This window comes from Sprattus sprattus (assembly GCF_963457725.1).
Source record: "Sprattus sprattus genome assembly, chromosome: 4".
Lineage (NCBI taxonomy): Eukaryota > Metazoa > Chordata > Actinopteri > Clupeiformes > Clupeidae > Sprattus > Sprattus sprattus.
Window position 1 is genome coordinate 47693878 of NC_137923.1, and position 13852 is coordinate 47707729.

At 43.3% G+C, this 13852-nt stretch overlaps 1 protein-coding gene across 1 annotated transcript; it reads right to left on the reverse strand.

Moving 5' to 3' along the window:
* Nucleotides 1-665: 665 nt before the first annotated feature.
* Nucleotides 666-13615, reverse strand: ago2 (argonaute RISC catalytic component 2). The gene is made up of 19 exons (XM_080836786.1): nucleotides 13485-13615; nucleotides 13235-13355; nucleotides 11975-12156; nucleotides 11552-11688; nucleotides 11046-11180; nucleotides 10670-10757; nucleotides 10317-10464; nucleotides 9932-10051; nucleotides 9331-9453; nucleotides 8760-8893; nucleotides 8216-8400; nucleotides 7612-7771; nucleotides 7262-7352; nucleotides 6844-7038; nucleotides 6475-6609; nucleotides 6230-6331; nucleotides 5778-5977; nucleotides 3432-3571; nucleotides 666-945 (listed from the first exon to the last, which is right to left on the reverse strand). Exons 1-18 carry the CDS (start codon nucleotides 13598-13600, stop codon nucleotides 3463-3465), a joined length of 2481 nt encoding a protein of 826 aa, XP_080692912.1. The 5' UTR covers nucleotides 13601-13615; the 3' UTR covers nucleotides 666-945; nucleotides 3432-3462.
* Between the last annotated feature and the right edge of the window lie 237 nt (nucleotides 13616-13852).

Below are 13852 nucleotides of genomic sequence, written 5' to 3' on the forward strand. Positions count from 1 at the left end.
TTTAATTTAACAACAATCATTTCTGATTTGTCCTCCTCAAGCTCTGTAGAGAGCCAAAGTCTTGATTTTACACGTTAAAGTTTTTCTTGCCTTTTTCAATTCATAGCTTAGCAGTCCACCACCATTTCATCAGATGAAATTGTAGTATTCAGTCTGGCAAAAAGAAATGCCTGTTTTTGGTCACCTCACATGAGGGGCTAATACAGTAGGTCTAAACAGGCTGTCAAATGAAACTCATTGATGAAATTCTGTTAATTCACACACACACACACGCAGATTAAGTACTTATGGCATGCGCCGGTCGCCCCTCTCCTCAGGGGCACATTGCTGGTTAAAGTCATTTTCTAAACGGGAAGCAGGGAGGACCTAACCGACTTCCCCCACAGCATAGCTTCATAGTTTATGCCCTTTCAAGTTCATGCCCCTTTAGTCTGTGAATGCACTGCACACGTAAGGACTGAGTCGCCAACGGTTACAATCAAGTCAAGGTTAACCCCATCCCCGGTCCACCCACGATACTAGACACAGTTGTCAGTGTAAAAGGAATTCTGGATAGGATTGTTCTCCTATGTAAACAAGTTAGCCCCTACATGTACAAATATAAAACATTTACAATACACACATATATATATATATAAAAAAGAAAAAAAAACACACGCGCACACACACACAATTTAGCGAGGACCCCTTCTATACGTGCCCCTAGATCACATCCATCAGATGCTACAAGTTTGTTTGGGTTTTTGGAATACATGTTGTGGCCTTTTGGGGAGCGTAACAGGGAAGTTGTACTGTTTTGTTTGCTTGTCCATGTAGGGGTCTCAGACATGGCGCTTTGTAACCTGTTCTGATGAAGACCACAGTGCGGCCAGGGGGAGAGACAGATCTGGGTCTTTCTGGATCCACCTTTCACTCCTTTCTGATGTGCTGCTGCTGCCCTAAGTGCTGATGGGGCAAATTGAGAGAGAGGAAAGCACAGAGAGAGAAATAGAACAGAAATGTGAGTGTGTGTGTGTGTGTGTGTGTGTGTGAGAGACGACACAGAAAAAGTGAGTCATTGGAATGCCATTAGCCAGTCTTACAAATTGACATTCATAACCCAGGAGGTCTCACAAATCCATCTATATGGACACGTTGCCATGAAGCAGTCAAAGTAAAAGCCACTAGACCCGGCCAAACTTAAACCTGAAGCCCCAATGCAGATGTTTCACCACTTCTAAGCAAAAGGCCCAGAATAATACAGTTTACTTTTACCCATTTCTCGACTTCTCCCCAAGGTACCCACTATGACTATACAAACACACACACACACACACACACACACAGACACGGAGTGGGCGATATACCGGTTTGATAGTAAACACCGCGATTTTGCCACACCATGATATGAATAAATCACGATATTGCAAAATCCATAATTCATAAATTCGAATTTGGCATTAATATTTTTTCATTCCAAATTTCAGCTGAGTGATGGAACAAAGTAGCTACACCTTTTTTTTTTTTTTTTTAATCTAACCTTTCTTGGTTCTTACGAATAAAAAAATGGTAATATGTGGACATATTTTTTGGAGCGCACGTCGCATGCACTTGTTGCGCGCATGTAGTGGTAGCAAGACTTCTACAAGAAGCGTGCAGGCAGGCAGCTGCAGTTAGGCGGCAGGTTTACTATTGAGGAAAACATTAACAATCCAGGATGAGGCAAAAATTGATGTTGCTCAAGAGCAGGAGGATGAATTGGTTAAGAAGAAAAGGGGAACCTCTGTTGTTTGGAACTGATTTTGCTTTAAAATCCCCGACCAAAAAAGAATAATAGACATTTGTGTCGCCGTGTTGTTTTAGCCAAAGGTGTAAGCACCAGCAACCTGTTAAATCACCATTCAATTGGCAGCTTGCAAACTGTCTACTGGTTGTTTATCATATTTCATATCTCCATTCTTAACACACATAGGTAAGGTACAGTTGGCAGCTGCTATCTTGTGATGAACTTGTGTGTGAATATGTACTCTTTCATACGAAGTTGCACAGACACCCTGAGGGTTCTACCTTTGCCCATTATAATTGTACGAGTTAAATCGAGCGAACTATATCATCAGCTAGATAACTAGCTATCATTTCCTGCAAATGTAACTCCCATTTAAGTCGTTTATGCTAAGGTTATTAAACGCTTCCTTAGCTAACACAGCAATTCAATAACCAGTAACAGCCAGGAAACACAACTTTAGCTGCCAAGTTTAATTTCTCAAAATCAGCTCACCATCACCGTCTTAGGTTCAAAGTGATTACAACCACTTGTGTGACGTTAAATGGCTTCACATACAGTAGATATAAATAATCCTAAGAAAAATAATGGGAAATCGACAGAGCAAGGGCTCACTCTGATATCAATGTAATGTAAGTGAATATTGCTCATGCTAATATTTAGTCTCCGCTCTTTGTCCAAAGCCAAATCTATTCATGAGGTTCCAACATTTTTCAAAAGCAATCTGGCTTTAAACGTGACTAGTCGATCGCATTATTTTCTGTCCCGTCCTTTGAAGCATCCCTTTTTAGCTCCGGTATTGGTCTCCCATTATTTACGTTTCGATTGAAATTCCAGTTTCAGGCTCTCGCACGGCCCCTCATTCAGAGAGAACTACTGTTTGCCTCCCCGCAGTGCTTTTTTTTACTGCGGGTTTATGTCAGATCAGCAAGACTAAATAGGTTCTACACATCCATTACCTATTCTATGGATAGAAAGGACATAATATTACAAGTGTCCACAAATACTACACTGGTGGTGACAAACTATGAGAACGCAAAAGGCGTGTGCGCAACCCAGTTAGTGAGGGGGGGGGGGGGATCTCTCTCTCTCTCTCTCCTTCCTCTCCTTCCTCCTCCTCCTCCCTTGGGTGCACATTTTGGAGATGTAGCCTCAAGTTGCTAGTTGTTGAATGCTAAGCTAACTCTAGCTTACATAGTGTTAACACTACTTTAGCTGTAGGCTCAACAAGTTTAACGTCAACTGACCAAAATCCAAAATATTTCCAGACCACTCTTTAGACTAGTTTTGGGGGTTACAATCACTTTCTCTGCTGCGGTCAAGCTGGGTTTTGCACTTTCTGGCATCTTCCAGGCAAGTTAACTGTCAGCAGTGACGGTGTGCCAGACAGTCCCTGGCCTCAGGCTCACACCCACCTGCAAAGCAGACAGTCGCGCCCCTGCTGCCGCTGGTGCAGTTTTCTGTATTTTTATTTTTTACATTTGAATATTAATTTTCACATTTGAAATTCTGATTTTAAAAACTATTCGAATGTATATTCGAAATTAGAATATTCGTTGACAGCCCTAACACACACACACACACACACACACACACACACACACACACACACACACAGGTGTATGTAACTATGGAGTGCATTCAGTGACGTGTGCTTCGTCTAACTTACCGATGGCTGATCCGCACACTTTAGCTGGCCCTCAGGCAAAGTACATGGTGCGCAGGGTGTCCTGGTGGATCTGTACCGCCTTGGCCAGGGCCGATTGGTCCCGTCCGTTACTCTGGCCTGATGTATGGCTGCCCTCCGCACTGCCAAAACACAAGTACACACACACACACACACACACACACACACACACACACACACACACACACACGTTAAGATGAGCTTCATGCTGCCATCTAGTATTAAGTCTAGATGACTAACCTTTAATCCATACAGGTTGTTGGCCACTTTATGAAATATTGTTTGAAATAATGCCATGATAGATTACATTTGAAATATTAAAAAAAATACTTTATTAGGAATGTTTGTAATAAGGTGCCCCTAAACACAACCCATGCGAATAAAGAGCTTAAAGCCCAATTTATACTTCGGTAGAAGACACTTTTGAAAAGGTCACCGAGACAAATGACGTCATGTAAGTCACTTTTTGAAGTGTCGGCTACATGGAAAAATGTCTACTGGCGCTTAAGTCGTCACAAAGTGTTGCGCAAGTGTGATTGGCTAGATACAACTGGCCCCGGTGCCTGCTATTATGACAAGGCCCTGTCAGCGGCATAAGGTAGATGGGCTCTATAGTGCAAGCTAGTTTACTAGTCAGGCATGAGGCGCGAACACACACCATTGGCGAATATATATCAACAATATTTTGGATTTTACGAATTAGTTACTTCGGTTATTGTATTGGGAAAGTAGACAGGTCAACGAGAAAGCGATCAGAAACATGGATAGTGCTTTGACTTGCGGTAACGTAAACAGACGGTCAAAGTGCTGAAACATTTTTAAAACACTGATGAAAGGAATTATTTGGTGCAGCAGCACACACAGCAGCTTTAAAAAAATCTTTACCCACATCTGGAAAACACATACACAATTAAACAGGCGCTCGGCGGCGACCTGCCTCAGAAAGTATAACAACCTGTTCAATAATGGCTCGGCAGTTAGAAGGATAGTTGTGCATACAACGTTATTGATACGTCCCTGTAGTTGTAAATAGCTCGCAGGCAATGATGAGATATGACCAGGCAAAACTTCTGTCTGGCTGGGGGACTACCCAGTGTTCCGAAAGCTCAATATTTAGAAAAATTGTCCGAAATATCTTTACCAATTAAACCCTCTGTTCCGAAATGCCTTTGTTCCAACCAGTGGTGCGGGATTCATGTTTGTGGTGGGGTGGCAAAAAGTGCGTGTGCAAGGTGAAGAATGCCAGAGGTCAGTTCACTGGAGGAATTTTCATGTTTTAGCCTACACATAGGCCTAAACAAGGAAGCTGGAAGTGCAGGCTCTGGCATAATTTAGAAATATTTTAAGTGGCACAAAACACATGCAGCATTTAATTTGCGCAGCGGAGACGCTTACCGGGCCTTTACGCATATAACTTATTCCTAACTCCTATTTGTTAACTTAGCCTACTCTGGTTTTGAATATAGGGTACCACTCGTGAGAAGGAAATCACCGGCAGATTGTCGCAGGACATTACGCAGATCTTGTTAAGCACTGACAAAGCATGCATGCTCAAAGCACATCATAGGCTTGATTTATTCAATGCAATGCCATTTTGGAAAGTGTTGTGCGTGTGTCTGCTGGTAACAAGAGGTAGGCTAATCAGCGAATGTTGCATTTGTTTCGCCAACTTTATTAGGAGACGGGCAAACCCTGTCTCTGCACTTAAGCTGCGTCCTCCACATGAGAAAGTGGAGGCGCCTGGAGAGAATTGCGCGTCTCAAACGCGGTTACAATCAAGGGTTTCGCACGCTGCAGCAGCGGGGCAGCAGTTCAGATCTTGGTCCACAACTGTGTTTGACTTGTTTTGAAAACATACATTTTACCCAGGCCAGCAATCATCATTGCAAATCTGAATAGCCTAATACAAAAATACCAAAGAAAATAAGAACTTATTAATTTCATTGTATCGTGTTTTAATAGTTTATGTAGTGTATGTTAGATTAGCATATACTTTTATTATAGCTTGCTTCCTCCACAAATAATACCTACCTGTTAAAACGGATATATATATATATCATTAAACACTCTTCATAATTATGTCAGTGTGATTAGCTAGATAGACGGCACGCGCCGTTGATTTTCAAAAAGTAGAATGTAGTGGCAGAAAAATGTCGTTAGCGCCTCTCCCATTATGACGAACTCGGCGACTGTTCGCCTGAAGTATAAACACACCTGGCCTGGAAGACACTTTTTTTTTGTGTCGGCGACCTTTCAAAAGTGTCGTCTACCGAAGTATAAATTAGGCTTAAGGGTGTGCATTTTGCCTCTGCGGCGCCCTTTAATCACCTGTCGTGCTCCTTGTCCACCAGATGGTATCGAGCGCGGAACGCCACCAGGTGAGCGTAGTAGGCTGGCGCGGGGATGGAGACGGAGCGTGTGCAGCGCACGTAGGTGTGGCACAGCTGGTAGGTGAGCACCTGCAGCTCGTCAGACGTGAAGTGGTTGTCGTCCCACAGCACATGGTAGTGCGAGGGCCGACTGGTGCCCTGGAGACAGGGAAAGCCAAGAGGGTGGATTAATGACAGCATCAGTGTTTCTATGTAGAAACTTAAGCTTTTATAATAGACGGTCTACATTTTTATTTAATTTTTTTAAGCGCCTATGAGAATTTTGAAAAGCTCTATTTAAAATGTGATGTATTATTCATTTATGTGGCTATTGATTACAGATATTTGCCAAAAAAATCTCAACAGAGTTCTGAAAATTGAGCACTGAGGATGCACAAAAAAGGCAGCTACCTGAATGCCAGCATGGCTGCAGAGGTAGAAGTCAAACTCTGATGGGTGTGTGATCTTGGTGTCCACTGTGGTACCAGCAGGTATGTTGCCACTCTTTCCCACCTGGACAAAAAAATTAGGTAAAGCATTTTAAAACAAACAAACAAACATAATAATGCTTAAAGGATTTGCCCATATACAACTTAATATGTCAGGAAATGTGGCAGCAGTGCTATGGAGCAGGGGAGCTAGCACAGATGACCCACCCTCTCGTTCCTGTCCGTGCAGAAGAGCCTGGTGTGGTGTCTCTTCTGCACCACCACAAAGGTGATGCCCGGCTGATAGTCCTTCTCCAGCTTGATGCAGGCCTCGCGGATGGCTAACAGCTCATGTTGGAGCACCTGTGAACAAGCACCGTTCATCTTTTAAGAGGTTAAAAACTGGCTAGAACATTCAAATCATCACTTTTTGACCATTTGAAAAAGTCTTACATTAAGACGAAATGAGAAGGCAAAAAAAAACAAAAAAAAAAAACAGTTGGCTAAGAACAGTTGGCAGAAATTCAACAGAAAATTTGACATTACATCACTAAGTGGAAGAGGACAAAAGGCTCTGGTGAGGGTCAGTAGACTTACCTGGTTAAACTGGCCTTCGGAGATGCCGTCTCGGTAGTAGATGATGCGGGTGGGCTTGAAGCGTGTGGATTTGTAGAACTGGATGAGCAGCTCGCGCACCATGGCGGCCAGGTCCTGGATGATGTCCTGGCGGTGCTGCTGCACCCGCACCGTGGCACAGTAGCGGCTGGGGTGGGCGTCCATGCTGCCAACCACCTACAAACATGACACAGAGAGGATGAGTGAGGATGTACACAGGAAATAAAAGTATGGGAGCGTAATTATATGAGTTTACTATAGACTTATAGAAAAAAAATCTAGTGCCATGTACACTTCTTCGTTACACATTTTGTTTGAATAGGTGTCGTAAATTATTTTTTCCATGTCTGACGAGTTGTGTGTTGATTTGTGTGCGTTTGCGTGTTCACATTTGCCTTACCGCAGCAATAGAGGGCTTCTTCCCATCTCCAGCAGGGGGGTGTGTGACATCAGCCCCCAGGAAGATAACAGGCTGCTGGAACACCAGTGGCCTGCGCACAAAATACAGATCCGTAGTATTAGACACCGATTATGAATCCTCTATTAAATTATCTTATTTATCAACAGGTTTTAATAAAAGGCAATATACCCAAATCCTACAATACCAGAGAAAGGACACACAAAAGAACGTGTGTAGCATATTACATATAATAAAACCTCCAAAATCATAAAAATATAAATCATGCATGCAGCATTAGCCGAAATAGTACAGCATACGTTTCTGGTGTTGGCATTGGTCAGGTGACTCACCTGCCCTGCGGGAGCAGGATGTTGTTGACTCCTCCTAACTTGACGTTGATCTTCAGGCAGAGGTTGGAGAGGGTCTGCGGTGTGGTCTTCAGAACATTCTTCACCTGCACACACTGGGTGGCCATGCCCAACACTGTATCCCCCACACGCTTCACCTCAGCTGCAGAAGTAGAAGAAGAAGAATTCAGGATATTTTTTTTACCCCACTTCCAAACAGTAGGCATACTGTTTTGACCTCAGAGCTAAATAAGACATTGTGGTCCTTTACACACACGCACACACAATACACAATCTCCTGGTAATTAGCATTGCGTGTGTGTAACTGAAGACAACATCATTTAAAATACAAGATTAAATGCACAAAACTTTGCAGAACTGTATCAATTTCCTGGGGTTGTGTGTTAATGGTCCTCTGTCACAGAAGGGGACAGAAGACAGGCCAGCTCACCATAGACTGTAATATTTCGACCTCAGAGCAAACCAAGACATTGTGGTCCTTTCACTATGCACAATTAACTAAGGAGAACATAATTCCATAGATTTAATGCACCGAATTGATAAATCACCCTCCCCTACAGAAGGGGACAGAAACAGGCCAGCTCACCATAGACTGGCGTCTTGCCAGGCAGAATGACCACCACCAGCTGCAGGCCCTGATAGGTGTACTTGAGGTGCTTGAACATGGGCTCCACGCTGTCGGCTCCCTGGGCGTACTTGCAGAAGCAAGGCTGGCCCTGGATGGGCATGCCAGCGTCTCGAGAGATCTTACGCAGCTGGTCTGTAAACGCCCTGGAAAACACGCAAATGTACAACACTTAGAGAAAAATAAAGTCAGTTCATGACTAACATTCATTAGTTTGAAATATAATGCTAAGTCACATGTTAAAGTGTTTATCTCTGGATATGTAGGGCCGGCCTCTCAAAAGCATATAAGAACAACACATAGTGATAAAAATCAAATGACTTTGCAAAATTCTAGGAAGAGATTCCAGAGTTTCCTGGTTTTCAAGGAACCTTCACAAAATTGGAATGCATTACTTAACAATCCGACAAGCTCACTGAACAATGCATGTTTCACTACCATGCCTTTGGGAAAGTGACCGAAATAGAAGGTGTTGGGCTCTTGCCAGGTGAGGGGCTTGGCTTACTTGAGGAGCAGCTCGGTGCACTGCCTCTGTGGAGCGAAGCAAGCGATGGCCCACACCTTAATCTCGATTCCCGTGTGGAACTGCTTATTCCTCATGTCCCACACGCCCTGGATCGGGGTCGCTATTGCTTTATTCTGTAGAACACAACAGGCAAGAATTCAAAGGACATACGATACACTCAAACCAGTAGTATTTGTGTAGCTGACCTGGCGGGGAATGACACATTTAAGATTTCCTGACAGGGAGTCTGATAAGGGTTCAGTTAGCATGGCTCTTCTCTTTGTGTGGAAGAAAATCTGTCTAAAAAAAAATGTCTTCACAGAATGTGAGCTCTTTGGATGACCGATGTACAGGACCATCTAGCAAGCAATACTTTGTATGTTTCTCTAGCTCCAATTGCAGACTATAGTACGCAGCCATAAAATGCCTAGTAAACAGCATGCACTATAAATTCACTAAGCCTGGAAGCGACATAAACAAGCGTGAACATTTGGGGAAGCTGTGACAGGGAATATCTTTTGCCTAACAAAATAGAAAACCAGCATAAGAAAGCTGCGTGACTCACACATACCCGTCCACCATAGAGGATCGATGGTGCTTGGAGGACGCGGCCGTTGACCTCGGTCATTTCGTCCCTCACCATGACCCCAAACTCACGAACGTAAGGATCATTGTTAAAGTTGGCACTTCTCATCTGATGGAGAAGAAAAGATGAGGTCAACGCATTGCAAAAACAAAGAGTGCTTTGCCAATAAATAAAATGGCTGGTTGATTGTCTTTGGGTGGGGATGATTAATTCGGCTTGTAATATTTTGCTGCAAGTATGTGTTTTTTTTCCTCTTTCAGTAAGCTAATTATTATATTTGCTGCCTTTGTATATCCTTAGCTTGCAAAAGGGGATGCCTCTTTAAACCAGTTGATTCGAGTCCTTCATATAAGCCAAGAGGCTCCATTGTTTACCATGCCTCTAAAGGCATAATTATCTTGAAGGCCTTAATTTTCTGAGTGGCTAATAAATAAAGCAAGGAGCCTTATTTTTCAAAGACCTCTTAACAGTGTGAGATGGTGAAAAGGTCTGTTGTAATCAAGGGAGTTTAAAGAGGCCTGGTGTTGCATGAGACCTATGGTCTTCAGTACAGGGGCGGGAGTGGGGCACCCCACACCAGACTCACCAGCTTGCTGATCTCATCCTGGCGGTCAGGCGCAGACCTGGCAGTGGCACGGATCATAGTGGAGGTCTGATTGTCTGTCAGCTTCTTTATGCACCTCTGCCCTTGCACTATGTTACACACCTGCAAGGAGTCAGCATGACAGTTACACACAGACACACAGAATGCAGCAAACAGACAAAGGCATTCAAACCCTCCCCAGGCATCTGGTCTGAATGCTCTAGATACATCCCATCTGACGCTTGACTGCGTGACCACACAAGCTCTGTGGCTAAGCTGAACACAGGGCAAAAACACATGAATGTGATGCCTTTTCGAATGGACTGGTTGTATGGGTGTGTGTGTGTGTGTGTGTGTGTGTGTGTGTGTGTGTAGACGGTAATCTCACCTCAAGAGGAAGGTATGTGTGCTTCTGCTCCTGTCCCACCTGTAGACATGGCAGATGAGGGTACCTTAGCACGAGTTTATATTTGTCTTTGAAGTACTGGGCTACAGTGCATTCGATGGTCTGTCCATTCTCCTGCTGTAGAGGGAATCTGTTGACAAAAAGAACATTGAGAACCAGCAAAAACTAAGCACTGAGCTTGCTTGATGCAATTGTACCTACTCAGTTCACATCTACCGGGTACAACAAAAAGCATAAATTGAAGACTGCATAAAGTCAAAGTATTCTAGATGAGAGCCTTATGCCTAATGCTTGTGTACGACAACAGTAGGAAAGCAGAGGGGTTGGCCTCTTACGTCTGATGGCTGGCGGGTCTTCTCGTCACATTGCATACTCTGTACTTCCTCTTCATCTGTCCACAGTGAGTGATCTCAACCTTCAGGCCTGCAAGAGACAGCAGTGCAATCAGGACTGAGCATTTGGCGTCTGTATGCAGTGGTCAACAAAACACACTCAAGTCCTTAGACAGCGGACATGTTCAGGAACGACAATTTGCAAAACAGTGAAATACAAATCCTAGCATCAACATAAATACTATGTTACACAGGAAAGGACAAAACGCAGCTTATTTAATGCACCTTAAAAGTTGTCTGAGGTCACAAGGTGTGCTTTCAGGTAAATAATGCATATCGTTTCCAGTTCACCATTTTGTCAACCAAGTAGGCATCTTACCCTTGATTTCTTTAGTAAACTTAACTCTCTGGGAGTCAGTTAAGGGCTTCTGTTGTTCTTCAATGCTTTTGAAATCCAAAACTTCACACATGAACTCAATCACAGGCTGGGCTTTGTAGAAGGCAGTGGCAGAGACTGAAAAGTACAATTTAGAAACATCATAAGTTGGGATACCATTCCACAACCAATGCGCAAGCTCACACACAAGCCCAAATAAAAAGGACAATTCAATGAAGACAGCACACTGCGAGTGTTTGCAACACAAACACACTATAAACGCTTTGTCAATATTTTTTATGATGGCCACTTCTATTACAGTTCCTTGGTTTTGTTATCGCTATTATAGTTTTATTACAATCAATTATACAAAAATGTCTACATCTTTCTTTTTTTATTATGCTTCATGATGCATACTGCTTGTACATACAAACTATATAATAATTCCTCTACAATCACACTAAAAAATTACTATTCTATTTGATCACAGTAATGGTATCCCAACACACCATCAATATTAAGCATCATCTTCCACAAGGAGGGTCTGACCGACTGGTGGAAGCCGAACCAGACCTCTCTACCGCCACCAAGGGGGTTGGAGCAGCCCTCTGAGGAGGTGAAGAACGAGCGCCCGACGGGGGTATAACTACAGCAGAGAAGGGTGGAGAGGAAACAAACAAACTTTAGTTAAAATTATCCACACACTTCCAGGCACTTTACATTTGATTTGTCTAGACAATTATAGCTTTTGGTCAAACCAGGACACTTGCCCAAAGATGCTTATAACTAGGAGTGTTCCTTGACTAGCAGTGTTTGATTCCAACATGCTGACAACTACTGCTGACAACCATCAGGCAGGCAGACAGTAAGGTGTACCACAACAGCCAGACCAGTATGAACACTTGCATGTTAACCAAAGAAACGTTTCTCACTTCATTGAGGGCAAATGTCTCATGACCACATCCAGGGCCTGGATGGTCTCAAAGGGGATATTTGGCAGGCGTCCAGCCAGTGCTTCATGGAGGGATTGCAAGTTGACACACGACACCCACTTTATGGCCACCTTGAAGCTCCTGTCCTTTCCCTCCCCAGGGATGGTCACCTCCAGCTCCACCTGTGCACGGGGATTCACATGTCAGTCAGCTTGGGGGAAACTCATCTAGAGTCTAGCTAATAGTGGCCAGCAGTGCACCAATACCATACTTCAAAGATGGACACAAGCATTAAGCACACTTCGAATATTGTAACATACAAAAGAGACATACACTGGCATCTCTGCCTATGCAACCTGACAAGAGAAATACCCCACCAGTAATAAAAGTTATACCTCCTGATTTTCCAGGTACCATATAAAGTGATGATCTATAGGCCCCTGAAGCGCCCCCCTTCCCTCACACACAACCCCCTAGAACACCTGACTACTTACTTGATTTAAAAGATGTGTCAGTCAAGTCCCTGCATGTGCTTGCTAACCATCATTAATGAATCCACATTCAAAACAAACTCCCCTAAATGTCGTGAATAACACGGTTTTAGGAAAAGTCAATGAGTAAAACTGCATATGAGGATCAAACATAGTTCTAGTATTTTAAAAGCAAGGTAAAAATCAGCTAGTTGCAGCCAGCTAGCTAGCAAGATTGCACTGCTTACTACCCAACATTGATAAACCCAGGTTTACCGCACAGTTAAAACAATAACCCTAACTTGCGTAAGATGTTTCACTGTAGATGTCAAGGCTCCCATGTTGGATGGGAAATGTATGTATTTGACCCTTCTATTGAGATCGCGAGTAACGTTTCTTGGCTATATTCCCGAAGTCCACCAATCCGAAACTATACTTTTAAAGTCCATTTCACCAGGTTGCCTGCATCAAATTCCAACATCCAATATACCAGAAAGGATGCCAAGAGCATGCTCTACATCTACAACATGGGATCATCCATTTCTATCAACAGTGAAAGCTGTTCACATGTAAAGGTTTTTATAAACGCATCTTAATTCTGTGCTCAATAGTACTATTTTTCACATCATCCAATCAAATTTTCCAGGACAAATGTTTCAATTTCCATGTAAGTGTTCACTTTTGCCCAGTTTCCATGACTTTTCCAAACCTGGAAAATGAAAAAATAAATTCCATGTTTTCCTTGGTTTCCAGGTACCGTGGGAACCCTGTGAGAGCCAAATAGACTTACTTTGTCCCTCCCTATGGGCAATGGCATAGCTGTGTAGAGGTTCTTTCTTCCATCATAGACTGGCTTCCGATCTCCAAAGATCTGTGTTTTAAAGTGCTGGACCATGTGTGCCACAATTTCACTGCAGGGAGAGAAGAACAGAAAAAAGAAAGAAAAAAGATTATTATTTTATTTATTTTTGAATCACAAATGTCAGAATTTTTTTTAACAATAAAGTCTAAATGAGACACTTCGGACTAGCAGCCCTTACCGATTGACTCTTCGAGGACATTTCTCGGGCTTGATGTCGATGTCGTAATGGTACACCTCCAGCTTGGGAATCTCCATCTCAAAGAAGTTGGCCTGCAGCTTGATCGGCCGGCCCATGGTGCCAAAGTCGGGCCGCGAGGGGGGTTTGAATACATACTCTGGAGGGGGAGGGGGAGGAGGAGAGTCGGGGGCTGGAGGAACAAACAACACAAACACATTACTAAATACGTCCACTCAGGGTCTAGCAAAGGGCAGATGGCCAACAAAAATTCCTTCACAATATCACACATTCCTTGCTGTCACTATCAATTACCTAAAACAGAGCAGAGGCAAATAGACCTCTATCATAAATACTTAAGACTGCCTGTG

What these genes read in the sequence shown, in the direction of transcription:
- ago2 (XM_080836786.1), bottom strand. Translation starts at nt 13,600, where the DNA reads ATGGGCCGGCCGATCAAGCTGCAGGCCAACTTCTTTGAGATGGAGATT. An exon ending in GATGATGCTTAATATTGATG is followed by an intron (nt 11,181 to 11,551) that starts GTGTGTTGGGAT and finishes TGTACTTTTCAG; the next exon opens with TCTCTGCCACTGCCTTCTAC. An exon ending in AGGATGAGATCAGCAAGCTG is followed by an intron (nt 9,454 to 9,931) that starts GTGAGTCTGGTG and finishes CTTCTCCATCAG; the next exon opens with ATGAGAAGTGCCAACTTTAA.